Here is a 19,399-nt window from a genome sequence, read left to right on the forward strand (position 1 = left end):
ATGTCCGTATCGCAAAATTGACAGGCATAGTTGAAAGCATGATGGATGGAGAATCAAGTCATGCACCTGGAAAGCTTCCTGAAGTCCGCGAGAAGGGTGATCCTCCAACAAAACAAGTGCCATCCGCCAAAGACATGTCTCCTCTGATGGATCAATTCCCATAGAACAATTGAAGGAATTCATTATGGGAACTATCAAGGATAAGTATGAGGTCGCTTCAAAGTCTTCTCTCACGTATGCAAAGCCGTATACTGCTAGAATCGATAGCCTGAAGATGCCTGGCGGCTATCAACCTCCCAAATAAAATGCCTGTAGACAAATAAAATTTTATTAAATTTAAATCTACAAGTAATTTGGATTTAATCATGTATTAAATATATATTAGTCCAAATGATACTATGGGCTAGTATAATCGGGTGATTATTTAAATCTAAAATGAATTGATTTAAATAAAAGTCTAATATATTATTGGGCTAGCCCGCAAATTGGTCTTCTATCAAATGGGTCGGCCCATAAGCCTCAGGCCCAATGATCCACTAGGGTTTTCTTGGAGATTACTCCACCCCACACCTTTATAAAGGGGTCAAAGGAGAAGACTAAAAAACAAGCAAGTAAGCAGAAGGAAAGGCTAAAGAGGCTCTGAAGAATAACATCAAGGTCTCCATCCATATCTGCAATCGTCGTCTTTGGTCAAATTCCAAAAGCGAACTCAAGTCATAGGCGAACGGCTTCAAATCTTCCGTTCGTGATAACCCAACACCAAATCTTGGTTCGTGACGAGCTTCAAATCGTTCGTGGCGTACTACAAATCTGAAATTCGTCAAGTTCAAGATCAAGCTTTCAAGCTTTTGAACCATCATCCGTGAGGAGAAGAATCAGAGGACTACATCTCTTTAGATTTAGAGATATTTTAGTGATTGTAACCCCATCAATTGAAATTAAATATAATATTTGTCACTATATTTCTTGTCTTGATTATTATTTTTCAGGAGCGAAATTTAATTGTTACAAATTTTAGCACGCCCAATGGGACTATCTCTACCTCTCATCTCTTCTCAACTCTCAACATTCAAGATCACTAAGATGGCTTCAAAGAAGATCGAAGTTGCTGACTCTAAGTTTTCTTCTGACATTGAAAGTATCCTGAACGTTACTATGGGGAGTCTTGGGCCAATCACCCGGAGCAAGGCGAGCGTCTTGGGGCAACAAGCACTCCAAGTGTCGTCTGCACCAATGCATGCTTTGAGATCTTCATCATTCGAAGAAGAAAGGTCCTCTGATAGCAAGTCAGATAGAGGAGATAATATTGCAGAAGTTGTGGAGAAAGCTCTTGCTCAACTTACTTTATACAATACCAAGAGTCAGCTTACCCAACCTGATGATGAAGTCTTAAGTGTTGGTTCTACACTAATCTCGCCACATGACATGTTCCAAACTGAGTTCAATCCGTGGGAAGGTCTCGGTTATTCCTCATCATCTGCAATAATCATGGAGGCAATGATGACTAACACCACGACAATAGAGGAGCAACTTGCAAACCTGACAAAGGCGGTTGATGGGTTAACAAAGTATGCTCCAGATCAAGATGTCTGTATCGCAAAATTGACAGGCATAGTTGAAAGCATGATGGATGGAGAATCAAGTCATGCACCTGGAAAGCTTCCTGAATTCCACGAGAAGGCTGATCCTCCAACAAAACAAGTGCCATCCGCCAAAGAACTTCATGTCTCCTCTGAAGGATCAATTCCCATAGAACAATTGAAGGAATTCATTATGTGAACTATCAAGGATAAGTATGAGGTCGCTTCAAAGTCTTCTCTCACGTACGCTAAGGCGTATACTGCAAGAATCGATAGCCTGAAGATGCCTGGCGGCTATCAACCTCCCAAATTTCAATAGTTCGATGACAAGGGAAATCCAAAGCAACATGTTGCGCACTTTGTTGAGACATGAAACAATGCAGGGACTTATGGAGATTACCTTGTCAAGCAGTTCGTCCGCTCACTAAAGGGGAATGCTTTTGATTGGTACACCGACCTCGAGGCTGGATCCATTGATAGTTGGGACCAATTGGAGCAAGAGTTTCTCAATCGCTTTTATAGCACGAGGCGTACTGTAAGCATGGTGGAACTTACAAACACTCGCCAACAAAAAGATGAACCAGTTATTGACTTTATCAATCGATGGAGGAATGTAAGCCTTAACTGCAAAGATAGGCTAAGCGAAGCTTCTGGCATAAAGATGTGCATCCAAGGAATGCATTGGGAACTTCGTTACATCTTGCAAGGAATTAAGCCTAGGACATTTGAAGAACTTGCCACCCGTGCTTAAGATATGGAGTTGAGCATGGCTTTTGCGGGAAACGAAGGGCTGCCCATCTATGAACCTCGCAAGGGAAGAGATAAGCAAGTAGTCAAGAAATGGAGCAAGTTCGTACCCAAAAATGAAAGCAAAGAATCCATGAACATCAATGCCTCTCCTTTGAAGTTTACTACCAAGGCGAGCAAGAAATAGAGTAAAAAAACAACTTCCTCTCAAGACAATGCAAATCGGAAGTTGACTCTCAAAGAGATGCAAGAAAAGGAGTACCCATTTCTAGACTCCGATGTGCCTGCAATATTTGAAGAACTTCTCGAGTTAAAACTTATTGAGCTGCCAGAGATGAAACGACCAGATGAAGCTGGAAAAAGCAATGACCCGAATTACTGCAAATACCATCGGGTTGTAGGTCACCCTCTTGAGAAGTGCTTTGTTTTCAATGACAAAGTTATGGATTTGGATCGTCAAAAGAAGACCGAGCTCGAAGACGAAAAAAGAAGCACAAACCATGTGTCCATTAGCTTTGGCTCATTCGATCCGATTGAGATATGCACCTATGAAGGGAATGAAGATGAAGAATTGTTGGAGGATGACAAAGTCCGAGTTGATCAACCTGATGAAGAAGGATGGACCCTGGTGACTCGTCGAAGACGCCGTAAATTGAGTCTGCAAAAAAGATCAACGAAGCAACCTACGAGGAATAAGATGGTGAGAAGACTAAAGAAGCTACAAATTGTTAAGAACCCAAAGAAGGTGGAGATAGAGACACACCATCACCAAAAGCCACACCACCCGGTAACTTTGGGAGAATTTTTGCCGAGTTGGTTTCGCACGAGGATTTCTGACGATGATGACAAGGCCTTGTGCTGTAATGCTGATAAAGAAGAAGAGGAAAAGAATGAAGTCAAGTCAACACTCTCACCATCACTATCTAATAGTCTTGTTGAGTCCTCCTTCCAAGAAGCAAATGTCTGTAATACAAAAATCACCTTCACTGAAGACGATCTCCCACTTGGTGAGGCACCACACAATCTCCCTTTGTTTATGGTGGGTTATGTGCTCGAGAGGAGGATAAACAAAATCTTGATAGATGACGGAACTGCAGTTAACATTCTTCCCATTCGCATAATGAAAGAACTCGGCATCTCAACTGAAGAACTTTCTGAAAGCCGACTGATGATACAAAGATTCAATCAAGGAGGACAAAGGGCCATAGGAGCTATCAAGCTGGAAATCACCATGGGAGATATACAATCAACTGCATGGATGCATGTGATCGATACAAAGACTTCATACAATTTGTTGCTTGGTAGGCCGTGGATACACGAGAACAAAGTTGTCCCATAAACTTACTACCAATGTTTGAAATATAATAAAGATGGAGTCGAAAAGAAGATCATTGCTGACGACAAGCCGTTCTCTGAAGCCGAGGCATACTTCGCTGATTCAAAGTTCTACTTGAAGAACCACATCATGAAGGGAGTAAAAGTTGATGACATCACGAAGGCCAAAGGCAAGAAAATAGCTCCTTTATTTCGTTACGTCCCAAAAGTGAAGAAAGATGAAGGAGAATCATCAAGCCTCCAAAAAGGTGCACTAAGAGAATTAACCCTTCCTATCAAGCAGATTGATACCATAAAGTTATCTTCAAAGCTACTGGAAAATTTTGTGGCCCCTCACATGCTTCAAAATAAGGAACTCCCTACGAAACACACAAATTAAGGTTTTGATCCGAATGCTTACAGGTTGTTCGCAAAGGCAGGATATGATCCCAATAAACCATCTAAGCTAGGGAAGATCCCACCTGAAGCTACTAGGAAAGCAAACACGATGAAGGATAATGAGTATGTGGTGAAGCAATCACGTGAAGGTATAGGTTACAAACAACCCCCACCAGTTCGCATCTCCATTAGAAGAGCAAGTATTAACTATATCATGAAGGAAGATGAACCCGCTGGTCCTAATAAAAGGCCTTCTATCTTTGATCGACTTGGAGAACCAACTACAAGAATTTCTGTATTTGAGAGGTTGGGGCCATTGAAAAGGAAGAAGAACAAGTCCCAAAGAAATTATAAAAATATAAGAATACCTTTTCCATCTAGAGTCCAAAGTATCTCCAAAGAGTGTCAAAGCCTGGTCCCTTCCAGAATGAGGCGACAATCAGAACTTTTGATTTCATGCGGAGAGGTACTCAAAGTGAAGACTCGCACAGTGGTCCACACTAGAGAGCATGACGAAGATGAAGAAAGTGTAGGATCTTCATATCATATTACTACGAATGAGGAGCAATACACTTCTTCCCTAAGGAAATTTGACGAATATTTGGGAGATGCCTCTTGGTGTGGCCATATATCTTTTAACGATGATGATCCTCAAAAAGACGAAGATGTCGAGGACGCTCCTGCAGAACTAGAAGAAGGAATTAAAATGACTGTTGATACATTGAAAGAAGTCAACCTTGGCACTGCAGAAGACTCCAGGCCCACCTATGTAAGTGCCCTATTAACCACAGATGAAGAAAACACTTATGTGGAGCTACTCAAAGAATATAGAGATGTCTTTGCTTGGAGCTACAAAGAGATGCCTGGTTTAGATCCTAAGGGAGCAGTTTATCATCTCGCAGTCAAGAAAGGAGCTCGTCTTGTTAAGCAAGCCCAAAGACGCTTCAGGCCAGAATTGATCCCATCAATCGAAGCCGAGGTCAATAAACTTATCGAAGCTGGTTTCATTCGAGAGGTTAAATATCCTTCATAGATTTCAAGCCTTGTTCCTGTGAAGAAGAAGAATGGCCAAATTCGAGTTTGTGTCGATTTTAGAGACCTCAATAATGCATGCCCTAAGGACGAATTTCCGCTCTCCATTCCAGAGCTTATGATTGATGCCACCACCAGATACGAGGCGATGTCTTTCATGGATGGATCATCTGGCTACAATCAAATACGTATGGCACCAAAATATGAAGAGCTTACTGCGTTTCGCACTCCTAAAGGCATTTATTGCTGCAAAGTAATGCCTTTTGGCTTGAAGAATGCTGGCGCCACATATCAAAGGGCAATGTAGAATATCTTTAACGACATCCTCCACAAGAATGTGGAATGCTATGTGGATGATTTAGTGGTATAATCAAGAAAGAGAGGAGACCACTTACAAGACTTAAGAATGGTGTTCGAACGACTCCGGAGATATCAACTTAGAATGAACCCGTTGAAATGTGCCTTTGGAGTTGCTTCTGGAAAATTCCTTGGCTTCATTGTTCGACATCGAGGTATTGAGATAGATCAAGCCAAAGTTGACGCCATCTTAAAGATGCCCGAGCCCAAAAATATCCATGAACTGAAAAGTCTACAAGGAAAATTGGCATACCTTAGAAGATTCATCTCAAATCTAGCAGGGAAGTGCCAACCTTTTAGCCGACTCATGAAGAAGGGTATACCTTTTGAATGGGACCAAGCTTGTAGCAATGCATTCCAAAGCATCAAATACTACTTGATGAAACCTCCAGTTCTGGCAGCCCCTATACCAGGAAAGCCATTGATTCTATATATTGCAGCCCAAGAAAGGTCAGTGGGAGCCCTTTTGGCCCAGGAAAATGGTGAAAATAAAGAAAATTCCCTCTACTACTTGAGTAGGATGATGACCCCAAATGAGCTAAAGTATTCTCCGATCGAAAAGTTGTGTCTGGCGTTGGTTTTTGCAATTCAAAAGCTGAAGCACTACTTTCAAGCTCATGTCGTCCGTCTCGTCTCAAGGGAGAACCCGATCAAGTTTGTTATGTCAAAACCTGTCCTCAATGATCGATTAGCAAGGTGGTACCTCCAATTTCAACAATTCGAGATTGTGTATATCCCACAAAAAGATGTGAAAGGACAAGTTTTGGCAGATTTCTTGGCAGATCATCCAATTCCTGATGATTGGAAGTTGACTGATGAACTACCTGATGAGGATGCGATGGTCATCGAAGTGCAACCACCGTGGAAAATGTATTTTGATGGTGCCGCACTTCGTGAGGGAGCTGGTGCAGGTGTTGTGTTTGTCACTTCTCAAGGGGAAGTCTTGCCATATTCCTTCACCTTAACACAACATTGCACCAACAACGTTGTGGAATATCAAACACTCATACTTGGGCTTGAGATGGCCGTTGATACGAGACAACTCCAATTACATATTTTTGGAGATCTGAGTTAGTGATCAATCAATTGCTAGGTAGCTACGAGGTTAAAAAGCCAGAATTGCATCGTTATTATGATTATGCGCAGAAATTGATTAGATGGCTTGGCAATGTAACTCTTCAACATGTGCCAAGGAAGGAAAATAAGAAGGTTGATGCCCTAGCTACTCTAGCTTCAACATTGACTCTGCCCGGCCAGACACAAATCACTATCTACCAAAAATGGATAGTGTCGCCAGATGAGAACGAGGACGAAGAAAGCAAGCTCGAGCGTTTGGTAGCCGTCGCTGAAGCTGTGAAGGTTGATTGGCGACAAACCATGATCGACTACTTATGTTATAGGATACTTCCAGAAGATCCAAGAAGAAAGACCGAAATTCGTCGGCGTGCCCCTTGCTTCCTTTACTACAAAGACACTTTGTATCGAAGATCATTTGCGGGAGTTCTCTTGCATTGTTTAGGGGAAAATGAAGCAACTCAAGCTATGCAAGAGGCACACTCTGGAGTTTGTGGATCACATCAATCCGGGCCGAAGCTCCACTTCCACATTAAGAGGATGGGTTACTACTTGCCGACAATGGTGAAATATTGCTTAGATTATGCTCGAAGATGCAAGGCTTGCCAGTTTCACGCAAATTTTATACACCAACCTCCTGAAATGTTACACCCTACTGTTGCATCTTGGCCATTTGATGCTTGGGGATTAGATATTGTTGGACCACTTCTAAAATCTTCTGGAGGACATCTATACATCTTGGCCGCAACTGATTATTTCTCAAAATGGGCAGAGGTCGTCGCTCTCAAGGAAGTGAATAAAGAGAATGTTGCAGACTTCATTCGAGTGAGCATCATATATCGTTTCGGCATTCCTAGTTATATAATAACAGATAATGGCAAACCGTTCGATAATAAATTGATGACCAAGATCTGTGAACTTTTTGGCTTCAAGCAACGTAATTCGTCAATGTATTATGCTGCTGCAAATGGACTAGCCGAAGCATTTAACAAGACGCTTTGCAACTTGTTAAAGAAGGTCGTCTCCAAGTCTAAAAGAGATTGGCATGACAGAATGGAAGAAGCTTTGTGGGCATATCATACGACTCATCGCACGCCGATACAAGCAACTCCTTATTCTCTTGTTTATGGAGTCGAAACAGTTCTTCCTCTTGAGCTTCAAATACCGTCCTTGCGACTCGCTGTCCAAGAAGGTCTTACCGAGGAAGAAAACGCTCGCCTGCGCCTTGAAGAACTTGAGTCCCTTGATGAAAAAAGGCTAGAAGCTCAACAAAGTCTTGAATGTTATCAAGCCCGTCTTTCTCGTGCTTTCAACAAAAAGGTTTGATTGAGGTCCTTCCAAGTTGGCGATCAAGTTCTTGCAGTAAGAAGACCTATTATCACCTCTCGCAAATCTGGGGGCAAATTCACTTCAAAGTGGGATGGTCCATATGTTGTGCAAGAAGCCTCTTCAAATGGAGCTTACAAGTTAGTTGATGCAGGTGGCATGAGAATTGGCCCTATCAACGGGAAATTTTTTAAGAGGTACTACCCTTGAAGAATAAACGCTCCTCGACGCACGAGCCTAAACTGCAAGTCATGAAGCTCCTTAATGCACGAGCCTAAACTGCATGTTGCTACGCTCCTTGACACAAGAATCTAAACTGCATGTTGTAATACTCCTGGACCGCAAGAGCCTAAACTGCGAATGGCACCCAAAAAAAAAAGAGTCCGCTAGGTCGAAACCCTCAAAAGAGGCGGCCTAGGCAAAAGTTAGGACACACAAAAAAACTCACCTATTTTGAACTACGTTATGACTTGATCCTCTTCACCGAGGTACATAGGCAGCTTAGAGTTTCATTCTAAGTTCAGGCGCATAAGCTTCAAAAAAAATGTGTGGAATACGTGATCTGGAACTTTGACTAATCCAGAAGGTCTTATGCCGCAAAGACTCCTATATGCATGCGAATCTGGAAGTTCACTGCAGTCGCGTCAACTTTGCGAATTTTTTGTTGGTAGACCAAAAAAAGTTCTTCCATGAAATTCGTAGATACTTCAGGTCTCTGAGTTTTCTTTCTAACGGCATGGACGGATTGCAATTCCGACACTCCAAGCTCAAGATACAATTATTTTCGCCGAAGGTATGCAAATCTGAAAATTCACTGTAGTTGAGTCAACTTCGTGAATTTTCTGTTCACAGTCCAAAAAGCTTTATGTTATGAAATTTATATGAGTTTTAGATATCCGTTCCTTCTTTCTAATGATATGTATGGATTGCAATTCTGACACTCCAAGCTCAAGATACAATTATTTTCGCCGAAGGTATGCAAATCTGAAAATTTACTGCAGTTGAGTCGATTTCGTGAATTTTCTGTTCACAGTCCGAAAAGAGTTCTGTTATGAAATTTATATGAGTTTAGATCTCTGCTCTTTATTTCTAACGGCACAAACGGATTGCAATTCCGACACTCCAAGCTCAAGATACAATTATTTTTGCCGAAGGTACACAAATCTGAAAATTCACTATAGTTGAGTCGACTTCGTGAATTTTCTGTTGACAGTCCTAAAGGAGTTTTGCTATGAAATTTATATGAGTTTTAGATCTCCGAGTCTATTTTCTGACAACGCAAATGGCTTGTGATTTGGATGCTCCTATCTCGAGATGTGATTTATTTTGCGCAGAGTGTGCAAAGCTGTGAGCTAAACACGGGCCAGACGTGTAGATCGACTTTGAAAATTAATTCCAGATGATACAAAAGGATATTCGTGCTAATTTTTTGATATGTTTTATTCCTATGAGTCTAGTTTCGGTAGAAGCAAACGTCTTATGATTTGGAGTCTCCTACAGCAAAATATGAATTCTTTTTCGCGAAACAGCAAAACCAACATACAAGACATATGCTGAAATTTAAGAAGGAAATAATTGGGAGTAATGGAGGGAATCTGGGTCTCAAAAGGAAATATCACATATTAAAAAAAAACAATAAAGATACTTTTATTGCTCCAATACATAAGTACTCCATTACATGATATTAATTATAAAAAAAATCGCAAGTCGAGAATCCTAAGCAAAAAAAAAACTCTAAAATCATGAAAAAGGTTTGAAGCTAAGGATTTGTTGGCGGCTTGTCTCAACTGCCCCTTTTAGGAGGGATAATTTCTCTGCTTCATCGTCAGATAATGGATGATTGGCTTCAATGGTATAAATCTCCCCTTCGGTAACGTCAACGTTCTCTTGACTTTTAGCCAACCTCACCTGTTGATTGTCCAAGAGTGCGATGATCTTCTTCTTTCTGGAGGCCAAGGAAGCTAGCTGTTGTTCAACATTCGCAAGACTGACTTGAAGTTTTTCTACAGACTCGCTCACCTTTTCATATTCCCGTTTTGCATCATCGAGGCGTCGTCGTGCATCAGAAAGTGACTTTTGGTGAAATTCTTTAGTCATCTTGGACGATCTTAAAGCATCGTAATCTGCGTACGTCTTGAAGAAAGCCTCGACGAGAGCCTCTAAGGTAGAAGTATCAATAACATTTTCTTTCTTAATTTCCTCAAGACTCAAAGCAATACTTTCCTCCAACTTTGTGAAACTATCTAGAGAATCAAGAGAGAACTCTTCGATCCATTCACACAAGGTATGCCACATCGTGTTAACAAAAGAAAGTTTTATACGGGAAATAGTCTCTTGTGGCTTAAAGTTTGGAGCATCAAGATGCAACATCCATGGAGTAGGCTCGAAGGTTTTTAGACGTTTTGCTTGACTTACGGCAACCTCCATCTTACTCATCATGGCTGGCTTGGAAAGCACAACATCTTCCGGAAGAACAAGGTGCGGCTCTTTGGGTAGACTCAAATCTACCGACGGAGCATTGTTTGCAGTGTGATGTTCAACACCATCAAATAAAGTGTGAGGACTTTTTGCGGCCACACCGAGGGAATTTGGGCTTGTAACACAGTCTTCCACCGTGTCTTCACCAAGCACGTCATCATACAACTCATTGGCGCCCAACTGCAAAAAAAAAAAACAGCAAACTTTAGTGTTTCAAAAAAGAAGAAGAAAGGGAGTAAATTTGAAGGAAATAATATTTACTCGTTTCTCAAGTTCAGACAATGACATCGTTGATCTAGGGTCACCCTCTACGAAAAATCCAGTATCGATACTAAGAGCATCCAAGTCAGCAAACTCACTATGGCTCGTGTCCTTAGCCTTCTTCTTTGAACGATTCCAATGTATGCCGTGACTAACATCACTCTCGTTCGAACTGGAAGTTTCACTAACATTCAAAATCTCATTGGGCAAAGCAGAAGCTTGAGTCCTTTCCTCGTTTGTTGGCACGACGTTGGTTGTCTTCGCAATATTTTTGTTTGGTGAAGTAGGAGGCACTTTCCTTTTTCAAGGATTGTTCGTCACCTCTACAGTGGCAGTAGTTGTCTTGGAAGTCAACAAAACATGTTTAGCTCCTTTGTCCGCATGGGCTTCCCCGCCCGTCGAAGGGGTAGACTTGGGTAAGACCTTGGTGCTTGGCGACAAATCTTTCGATCTTAACTTGGACTTGGAAGACCCTTCGTGAGTGTTCTTTTGATGTTGATCATCTTTGGAGGATAAAGGAATATCATCTTTCCTTGGAACTTTCAAAATGATATGAGTACTTTGTCGGGAAGAGTGCACTCGACGAGCTGACCACCAATATGCATACTCACGAGTCATTAGAGGTCCCTCTTCTGATGGACGCGTAGGGACAATAACCTTTGATGGACCTCCAAGACGAACACATGAGTCCCAGAATTGCACTAGCATTTTCAGTGAGCCGTTATAGGGTCGCTCTATGAGGTTGCCAGGAACATCTTGACAAAAGCCGAATTGACGACTAAACCTATGCGGGCTATAAGATTCCACAATATGAATGTCGTCATGCCTAAGGGTGATGAAGCTTGAGCGAAGACTTATAAAAAAGTCACTCCAAGAATTCGATTGTTCTCCACGATCGGTAAGATGCAATTCCCTCCTTTGTAGCATAGCCAAATGGTGAAACTGTCGCGCACTAACTTAATGAAACAACTCACGGGCATTACTAAGGTCAAAATGCTTGGCCATCTTCTCGCCAGAAACCTTGCACATTTGCGGACCTCGTTGTGGACGCTTAACACGATAGTAGGTGTCAAAATATGCTCCTATCCATCCATATATGTAATGAATAGGAAAGAGTGCTTTGCAGGCACCCAAATCTTGAGAAGTGGAGACCTTCAAGCCATGATAAATACTTGCAAGGACGGGAACCGCCAAGGAAAACTTCTCTCCATGAGCCATCAGACTCGTGATTTGAAGACACTAGCACGAATGCAGTAGATCTTCTTGTTGGGGAACACAAATTTGCAAAGCCAACATGCAAGGAAAGCCGCCAAATAAGTCTCAGCTCTAAGTGACTCCTCCACGCCAAACTCAATAAAGGGGGCATTCTCCTCATCGGTTCGTGGTAGGAAGCTCGCGTCAATATTCCCAGAAGGATTATGATTCAACTTCGGCCTTGTAGTCCGATTCCTTGATGACTTTTGCGGAGGCTTGGCATTCCTACTCGGTCCTCGAAACCAAAACTCCACCCAATCATGAATGGAGACCTCATTTACATCATCCTTCACGAGTTTGTAGAATGCCGAGAACAGATGCAGACAACTTCTTGGGAGGAAAGGTTTTCCTTGATCGTCTTCTTGTGTCAACTCCTTAGCCGAGGGGATAACTTCGTCATAGAAAGACCCATGCACCGGAAGGCCTCCGATTGCTCGCAAGTCCCACAAAGAGATGGAGAGTTCACCAATGGAGGTAGAAATTGTGTTGGTAGATGGACGCCAAAGCTCACAAAAGGCACGGAGGACATTCTCATTGTAGTCATATGTGAACAACGAAGCAAAGATGGCGTCATAGACCTTGATGCCATCCAGAGTCAACTTGTTGCGGGTAAGAACATCTTCTACCCACTCCCAATATTTGGACGTATAACGAACTTCACCAAAGCCGGAAGGAGGAATACTCCAAGTGGCGAGACGTCCATCGTAATCACGATGAAGAGGACTAGCAGACGCGACCTTTTGATGGGTGGAGGACTTCAAAAGTAGGACCTTTATATTGGTTGCTTTGCCCAAAAATATGTCCAATGCATCCTTCGTCTCTCTAGTTGACCATTCTGCAAGATCAAGGGAGGCGTCAAGCGGTTTTCTAGCGAACGGGAAAGCACCTATCACCGGAGGATGAACTTTTAAAGTTAGAACTTGGGCGCACGGATTCTGATTGTCGCTAATAATCTCAAGGTGTGGGTATGGTGTATCATGGTCGATGAAACACATCCTTGCTGATGGAATTCATAGCCCTATGTGCTGCTCCGAGAGTCTGTGAAAAAAAAAGGGAAGAATCTATGAAAAAAAATAGCAAGACAGAATGGGGCAGCATATCATAATATGTTGCCTAAATTCGAGAAAACATCTGGGAATATATCAGCATATTCTGATTATGATTTTCATCTATGTCGTAGCTCCGGAAGTCTAGTTTCCGTCTCCATAAACCGCTCGCGATTTCGGCGTCCCTACACCAAGATATGATTTTTTTGATTAAGACGCGCAAAACTGAAATGTCGAGCGTGACAGAACTTAAACCAAGATTACGAAGCTCACCTGGGATGATACAATACGAATTTAAATCCAAATTTTGGTATGTTGTAGTTCTCCGAGTCTAGTTTCCGTCGCCACAAACCTCTTGCGATTTCGGCATTCCTACACCAAGATATGATTTTTTTGGTTAAGACGCGCAAAACTGAAATGTCGAGCGTGACAGAACTTGAACCAAGATTACGAAGCTCACCTGAGATGATACAATACGAATTTAAATCCAAATTTTTGGTATGTTTTAGTACTCCGAGCCTAGTTTCTGTAGCCACAAACCTCTCGTGATTTCAACGTTCCTACACCAAGATATGAAGTTTTTGTGAAGACGCGCAAAGCAGAAAGATCAAACGCGGCAGCACGTGAAACAAAAATTAAAAACAATACCTAAAATGGTACAGAAGGATTTTTGCTCCGGTTCTTGGATATGTTGCAGCCCTCCGTGTCTTGTTTTAGCAGAATGAAGCGGCTCGTATTTTTGATGCTCCTATGCCAACATGCAAATTTTTCTTTTGAGGGGTACAAACTGTAAATAGATGCCAAAGAAAAATTATGGACAAACGACAGAAAACCTTCATGGAAAACGTTCTAGGACCTCTTCTATTTATAGAAGTGTTAAGTCAGTTGTTGTTAGCGTGATGGACAAGAACTTTCCTTTAAAAAATAAGATTCAATTGGTCGTTGACTAGCAAGCCTCATATGGAAATTTTGAGACAAAATTCAAATTGGTGAAAAAGGAAATAGACCTAACGCGTGAGACAAACATGGAATATAACCAAAAAAAAAAAAGAGACAAACATGAAAAGTTGTCTGACAATTTGCAAGAATTCTCCATTACTAAAATTTGCAATTGCTACTTCCATCAAATTACATTGCACACACATGTTCTACAACCAAAGTATTGGAAGGTTGATTTTTGTTTGGAGTTTGTATTTAGCAGTTCACATAAATGTGCAACTCGATAAAAGTTCAAATTTGACCGGTAGAAGTCACCACAAGTGCTGGGAAAAAAAATATCAACGTCCACGGGTACTTCAAGTCTCGTAGTTCGTTTCAGCAAGCTTACACCGCGATAAGCCTTGAAGCAGGGGGCATTTGTAGACAATTAAAATTTTATTAAATTTAAATCCACAAGTAATTTGGATTTAATCATGTATTAAATATATATTAGTCCAAATGATACTATGGGCTAGTATAATTGGGTCGATTATTTAAATCTAAAATGAATTGATTTAAATTAAAGTCCAATATATTATTGGGCTAGCCCGCAAATTGGTCTTCTATCAAATGGGTCGGCCCATAAGCCTCAAGCCCAATGATCCACTAGGGTTTTCTTAGAGATTACTCCACCCCACACCTATATAAAGGGGTCAAAGGAGAAGACTAAAAAACAAGCAAGTAAGCAGAAGGAAAGGTTAAAGCGGCTCTGAAGAATAATATCAAGGTCTCTATCCATATCTGCAATCGTCGTCTTTGGTCAAATTCCAATGGCGAACTCAAGTCATAGGCGAACGGCTTCAAATCTTCCGTTCGTGATAACCCAACACCAAATCTTGGTTCGTGACGAGCTTCAAATCGTTCGTGGCGTACTACAACTCTGAAATCCGTCAAGTTCAAGATCAAGTTTTCAAGCTCTTGAACCATCATCCGTGAGGAGAAGAATCAGAGGACTACATCTCTTTAGATTTAGAGATATTTTAGTGATTGTAACCCCATCACTTGAAATTAAATATAATATTTGTCGCTATATTTTTTGTCTTGATTATTATTTTTCAGGAGCGAAATTTAGTTATTACAGAGCTGATTTTCAACTTTTTACTGGAATTCGTATGATTGATAAAATCAATACAGTAAAAAGCATTACCTGGTTTAATTATCGTAATCTAACTGCACAATAAATTAACAAATTGAACAATAAACTCTTACCTTCAGCTAGTATTCCATAGTTTATATACTGGAATCCATAGAACTAATAATTCTCGTGCTAAATAATTAGCAAATATAATCTGCAATGACATGTACTGGTAATGGAATAAGGTACTGTATAAAGCAGCAACGATTCAGATTCGTGTGAATGTACAATCATAGTACAATGAATTATGCTCAAATTGTCAAAAGAATAATACTAATCCCACCTTGTATTAAAAATTCACGTCTTGTTTGGTGTACACCGAAGCTATGACCAAAACTGTAAAAGGAAACATATGAGATAGATGCCTTTTGATTCAACCACATGAAAATGACATCGACATGTCGACAGGATGCCCTTATTTGACAAAACATGTTCAATTGTTTTATTTTACTGTCAAAATGTCCAATAGGTATTAACTCTGTATGCCTTTGGGGTATTCAATTTAAATTTAAGGCACACAATACCAAAAGTTGTAAATGGATACTGGTCCATAAATATTTTAGATAACCTGTGTAATAATGAAAAAAACATCAGCTACTTTTCTATCCAAGATGCCCCAACAACCCAACCAGGGTGATTTACAAAGATGGTTTTAGAAGTGGGTGATTTTGATTTGACCCTGCTTATCTCATGGAGTTTAAAAAGTTTTGCACATAAACTTTTGACTTTTGATCTTGAAGGTTTGCCCCGGGATAAGCAAGGGTCAAAAATCCAAGATCACCCGTTTATAAGGTCATCGAGTGCAGTTTAGGGAGAAAAATAAGAAATAGCGTGATTTACAACTTTTAATGAATTAATTTGCATTAGTGTTGGTTTTCACTATTACTGGAATTTGTATCATTGATAAAATGATATAGTAAAAAGCATCACTGGTTTAATTATCACAATCTAATTGCACAATAAGTAAATTGAAAAATAAAAATCTACCTTGGGCTATTATTCCACAGTTTATAACAATAAAAACAGACCCAATATAATTTTACAAGTGGGGTCTAGAGAAAGTAGTTTGTACAGACCTTACGTACCCTATGAAGGTAAAAAGACTATTTCCGAAGATCTTCGGTTCAAGGAAAAAAGAAAAAGGAGGCAGAATCAAAAGGCAGTAACAACAACAAGATAATATAAGATAAGTACAAAATAAATAACAAGTAATAATAGAAATCTAAGAGTAAAATAGTACAAGATTAATACTACTACCTGTGAGCACGTGATTTTTGCCGTATGAGAACTACTCCCAAAAATTCAAAATAAAATGGTTTTATGTTGTTTGTGATTTATTTGTATTTTGTCTGTGCATGTTTATTTCTACTTTAATTAAGAAAAATACAAAAATATGTGTTGCATGTGCATTTAGGATTTAATTTTACAATTTAGGAATTAATTAAACAATCAAGTTTGTTTTACAAAATGGAAAAATCACAAAAATATGTACTTTGCATTTTTAGCATTTAATGTCCAAATTGTGTGATTTTATCTTTATTGGTGTTTAATTTCGTGTGATAATTATTATTAAGAGCTAATATTTTAAGTTAATTGTCGATTTTATAATTTAATTTAGGATTTTTAGGTTTTTAATTTTGAAAAATTAGTTTAAAGAAGTAAAAGAAAGTAAGAACAAAAATAGCAATGAAATCGGACTGGGTCATCCCTTAATTTGAACCAATCAGGCCCAAACTCTCACACACCTCACACGCCCAATCCAGTCCCAAACCGGCCGGTCCCAGATATATCCAAACGATGTCGTATCCAAGCCGTTGATACGACTTGATCCAACATCCAGATCACCCCATCCTCACCCGGTCTAGCCCGACCCGCTTTACATTCAAACCGACCCAACCCCCGCCTAAAAGAAACGGTGTCGTTTCTATTAAGTGTTTAATCTAGTCCGTTAATTTTAATTAATCTAACGGACTGGATCGAATCCTTCATCCACTATATATTCCCAAACCATACCCCGCCCCCAAGCCAAACCCCCCCTCACCTCTTCGTCTCTGAGCTTCAGAGACCAAACGGATCCTCCGCCTCTTACCACCATGCTCCGCCCACTGAAAATCGCCTCACGGCGGTTCCGGTGGTCCAAACGACCCCATCTTTACACCACTGATTCCCCTCGACCTCCCTAATCAGAACCCCTAACCCTTATCCCTCGAATCCCAACCGTTTGCTTCGAATATTAGATCAAAAATAAGGCCGGAACCCTAGTTCGTCCAATGACCCCCAATTTCACATCACAGCTCTGCCCTGACCTCTTCTCTCCAAATCCACCCTCCCATTCCTTTGAATCTAGTCCCAGCCGCTCGAATATTGATTTTGAGCCAAGAATCCTAGCGCCGCCACAAGATCCCCTGGTGGCGGCGCCTAACCTAAATCCTCCCAAACTCACACCTTCTGACCACTAGCCCACCCTCGTCCCAAGTCCCCTACTAGTTTTGCTCGAATCAGAGCGGAGTTGGTCGAATCTCAAACGAAGAGCGAACCCTAAAGGGAAAGGATTGAGGTCGTGGTCGACCTTAGTCGTATGTTCTCAGTCGAGAACATTCGATTAAGGTCCGTCTCGACTTCAAACACAAGTGAGAGTTTCAACTAAAACAAACGGGAACTGGGACCGAAATTCTAAGGTATTTTTCTTTACCTTTTCTTTTATTGTTTCATGGTTTGTCTGATTGCGATTCGTTATAGTTATGATTTTTTTTTCAATTACTTTCCTTTTTTTCTTCTCCATCGGACTTTTTCTTGGTCCAGCTTTCTTCTATCAGTCAACATGTGGTTAAATAGTTTTGTCGATCAATCCGGCTTAATTGTAGTTCAGTAGTTTTGGTCAAATCATTTGCTGTTATGCCAAATTGTTTCATCTTTGTGTAATGTTTGGTCCCCTACTCCGTGACGTGACTTGGCATATGAATTCAGTTGTTCATTCAGTGTGTTTACAGTTTCATTTGCTCGTATTAATGTTTAGTGTAGAATTGTGTTAGTCTATTCCCTGAATCCCTAAACCCGTCATCTTGGTTGCAATACTGTTCGTTCTGATATGAGTTCAATTGTCGTGTGAGTTTATTGGTTTGAAGCTGAATGTGGTTCTGTTTGTGTTTGGAGTCCGAGGGAATTAAACTTGTGTTTAAGTTCAGCCTTTAGTTGATCAGTGGTTAGGATTTCTAACTTAGTTGAATCGGTTATAGCTGATGGATTTGGTACAGATTGAAAGGGGGGTTGAGGTAGGATAGTAGTTCAGGGCATTCAGGAGGGTAGTTTGGGATTTGAGAAGTTTGAAATGGTTAATGAGAGTGGTCTGACAGTAAAGGTACCAATATAACCATTAAACTAATGTAGTGTCCCATAATAGTGGGATGGGAATCAGCAATAGCATGGGGAGGCTTAATGGGTGACAAAATAGACCCTAGTGGAGTTCTAGAGAATATCATGGGAAAAATGTTTAATTAATGGGGTTGAGTGCTCCTAAGAGCTGTAAAAGGGGCTGTAGTTTGTATATAAATAGGGGCCTGAACAGATTTAAAAGGGGGGATCATTTTTGGAGAATAGCGAGAGAGAGAGAGAGAGAGAGAGAGAGAGAGAGAGAGAGAGAGAAAAGATTCAGAAAATATTGAGAGCAACAGGGAGGAGTCTTTGATCAGATTTTTTTTCAGAAAGTGAAAAGAGTTCAGGTTTTTTTTAGTCCGGAAATCAGTACTAAAAAAGAAAGAGAGAGCTTCAGTATTCAGTTTCTTCTTTTAAAGGTGTAGAACTGGAGAGATTTGAATCAGTTTTGAGAGTCAGTCTTAGGACCCTTTTAGAGAATAACTGTTCCAGTGGATTTTGTAGTTCAAATTTGAGTTCAGTGGCTATTTTGCCAGGGATTTGATTGCTGGAAACTTTCTAATGTGTAAGGTTTCGATTCCAAGCTATATTAGTGCTGTTTGAATTACTCTGGAAGTTACTGGTTTTATTTCATGTCGATCTTGGGTTAAATCGAGTCATTTAAGGTCCAGTTGATCTGTTGCTGGGTGATTTTGGTTGATTTTGGGTGCTGCCCTGGGTTGATTTACCTATCCTGTTTGATTTAAAAACTTTTCTGCAATCTCTGATTCATTTCTGGGCTGAAAGTAGTTGTGTGGGTTGCTGTTTGAACTTCTGATTGCTGCTGTCTTCCCTTCTGTTTGCTAACTTCTCCATCTTCTCGATTACCTTTCCAAGTACATGCTTCGAATTCCCTTGATGTAAGTTCAACATTGGAGTGAAAAATGTAGTTTTATGCCAGAGTCGAGTTCATTTGAATACTTGTAATTATAGTCAGTTAAATGTTGTACTTATTTAGTTTTTAACCAGTTGGATTGTTAACATGATATGGACTGCATGGATTTGAA

The 19,399-nt window shown here is 40.5% G+C and overlaps 1 protein-coding gene across 3 annotated transcripts; it reads right to left on the bottom strand.

Annotated features, from left to right (window-relative positions):
- Positions 1-9,486: 9,486 nt before the first annotated feature.
- LOC142175442 (uncharacterized) lies at positions 9,487-13,688 on the bottom strand. 3 transcript variants are annotated; one of them, XM_075242224.1, is made up of 5 exons: positions 13,517-13,688; positions 13,329-13,428; positions 13,142-13,240; positions 10,569-13,053; positions 9,487-10,487 (listed from the first exon to the last, which is right to left on the bottom strand). In XM_075242224.1, the coding sequence occupies exons 4-5, from the start codon at positions 10,593-10,595 to the stop codon at positions 9,570-9,572; spliced, it is 945 nt and encodes a 314-aa protein (XP_075098325.1). In that variant the 5' UTR covers positions 10,596-13,053; positions 13,142-13,240; positions 13,329-13,428; positions 13,517-13,688; the 3' UTR covers positions 9,487-9,569. The 3 variants fall into 2 exon arrangements, 2 of the variants coding, with proteins under 2 accessions (XP_075098325.1, XP_075098324.1); XM_075242223.1 differs by having other exon boundaries at positions 9,487-13,053.
- Positions 13,689-19,399: the final 5,711 nt, after the last annotated feature.

The sequence above is a fragment of the Nicotiana tabacum genome, chromosome 21, assembly GCF_000715075.1.
Source record: "Nicotiana tabacum cultivar K326 chromosome 21, ASM71507v2, whole genome shotgun sequence".
Classification (NCBI taxonomy): domain Eukaryota; kingdom Viridiplantae; phylum Streptophyta; class Magnoliopsida; order Solanales; family Solanaceae; genus Nicotiana; species Nicotiana tabacum.

Coding starts and splice junctions, on each gene's coding strand:
- LOC142175442 (XM_075242223.1), bottom strand. CDS start 12,817: ATGTGTTTCATCGACCATGATACACCATACCCACACCTTGAGATTATT.